The sequence below is a fragment of the Pollicipes pollicipes genome, unplaced genomic scaffold (genome assembly GCF_011947565.3).
Source record: "Pollicipes pollicipes isolate AB1234 unplaced genomic scaffold, Ppol_2.1 Scaffold_705;HRSCAF=810_pilon_pilon_pilon, whole genome shotgun sequence".
NCBI classification, from domain to species: Eukaryota; Metazoa; Arthropoda; class Thecostraca; order Pollicipedomorpha; family Pollicipedidae; genus Pollicipes; species Pollicipes pollicipes.
In genome coordinates, this window is record NW_023596987.1 from 106,534 (window position 1) to 108,493 (window position 1,960).

At 56.1% G+C, this 1,960-nt stretch overlaps 1 protein-coding gene across 1 annotated transcript; it reads left to right on the plus strand.

Moving 5' to 3' along the window:
- Nucleotides 1-594: 594 nt before the first annotated feature.
- Nucleotides 595-1,960, plus strand: LOC119108920 (beta-1,3-galactosyltransferase brn-like). The gene is made up of 3 exons (XM_037232465.1): nucleotides 595-1,122; nucleotides 1,153-1,334; nucleotides 1,768-1,960. Exons 1-3 carry the CDS (start codon nucleotides 595-597, stop codon nucleotides 1,958-1,960), a joined length of 903 nt encoding a protein of 300 aa, XP_037088360.1.

Below are 1,960 nucleotides of genomic sequence, written 5' to 3' on the forward strand. Positions count from 1 at the left end.
TCTTTTCATTGTCATGATGAAATGTATTTGAACGTAAGTTTTGTGTGGTAAGGAGCAAAACTAAATATTTTACGAATGACGCAAGATGTTGTTTATGATTCACTGTAGAAATCCTGCAAAGAATGTAATGTTGTGGGTGATGATTATTGCAATGAATAACGGTAACGGTTCCACTGGTATATATATATATATATATATATATATATATATATATATATATATATACATATATATACACATATATATATATATATATATATATACAACTACATATATACCTACATGTGTCTTACTATATACATAACTATATACATATGTAACTATATAGATATAACTGTATATACGGATGTGAAGATGTTGTTGCTGTGTGCGAGACTGTATGTAAGACACTTTATTCATCATCTATGACCCCATTCAGGAGAAAATGCCACTTTAGCTCTGTTTGCAGCCTGGACCGCCCGCTTGCGCGCCCGGATGAGGGATTGGGTCCGGATGATAGCAGCGCGCGTGCTCCACTGGCGCCGGCCGTACCTGGCGCTGCTGGCGGCCGCCGGGCTCCTGCTCCTGCTGGACCTGTACGGCGTATTCGAACGCATGCGGGAGCTCGACTGCGAGACGCGCTTCACCTACCCGCTCGACATCGACGTCGGCTACTACGTGGAGCTGCTGCTGGGCGGCCAGCAGTCGCCGGTGACGCCGCTGAACACGCACCAGTTCCGCTACCTGTCGGAGGCACGGCACCGCTGCGCCGGTGAAGACCCGCTGCGTCTGCTGCTGGTGGTCAAGTCGGCCGTGGACCACTTCGATCAGCGCCGCGTCATCCGACGCAGCTGGGCGTCGCAGCGGCCCGACGTGCGCCACGTGTTCCTGCTGGGCACGCGCGCCGGCCAGCCGCGCCTGCAGACGGCCGTCGCACGCGAGGCCGATGAGTTCGGCGACGTGGTGCAGGCGCACTTCGAGGACTCGTACTTCAACAACACACTGAAGACGATGAGCGGCATGCGCTGGGCGGTGGAGCAGTGCGGCGGCGCAGAGCATGTGCTCTTCGCGGACGACGACATGTACGTGTCGGTGGTGAACGTGCTGCGGCTGGTGGCGGCGCCGCGCACCTACCCGGCCACTGGCGGCGAGCCGTCGCGGCCTGATGTGCCGCTGATGGCCGGCTACGTGTTCCACACGTGGCCGAGGCGGCAGCGCTTCAGCAAGTGGTACGTCTCGGTGGAGGAGTACCCGTTCAACCAGTGGCCGCCGTTTTGTCCGGCCGGCGCGTACCTGCTGTCGCGCTCCGCCCTGCGCCGCATCCTGTACACCAGCTACTACACCAAAATGTTCAGGTGCGGGCGACTGGGCTGCCGCTGCCAACAAGACCAGCGTGTGTCGCTGCTTGGCCAAATCGGGTATCTTAAGATTGTTTGTTGACTGAGATATAGCCGAGTGTGTCGTCATACATGATTTGAAGTGTTTCAGCTTGAAACGGTCCACACAGTGGTCTCTTTCCATGCCAAGGCTCGGCGTGATTGGGGCCAAAACGATGAGTTGTTGGCGCGTGTCAAAACGGTAAACGTGACCAAGATACAAATGAAGTTGGTGTGACGGCTTGGTTGGTCTCTGACTGGTCTCTGGCTTAACTGCTGAAGCTGGCTCATAAGCTTGTGGCGACTTGTACAACCGACGCACCAAAGTCGTGCGCAGCCGTCACGTTGTTGTAAGCGAACACGTTACCGCCCGCAGCCCGCTGACGTCAGCGTGGTGTCCCGCTGTCCGCAGGTTCGACGACATCTATATCGGCCTGGTGGCCAAAAAGGCCGGCATGGAACCGGTGCATACGGAGCACATCCACTTCTGGGAGCGGCCGTACGACGCGCATGGCTACCGGGACGTGGTCGCCTCCCACGGCTTCCACGACCCGGACCGGCTGCTGGCCGTCTGGCAGGAGCAGCACCGGCTGGGTCGGGCCTGA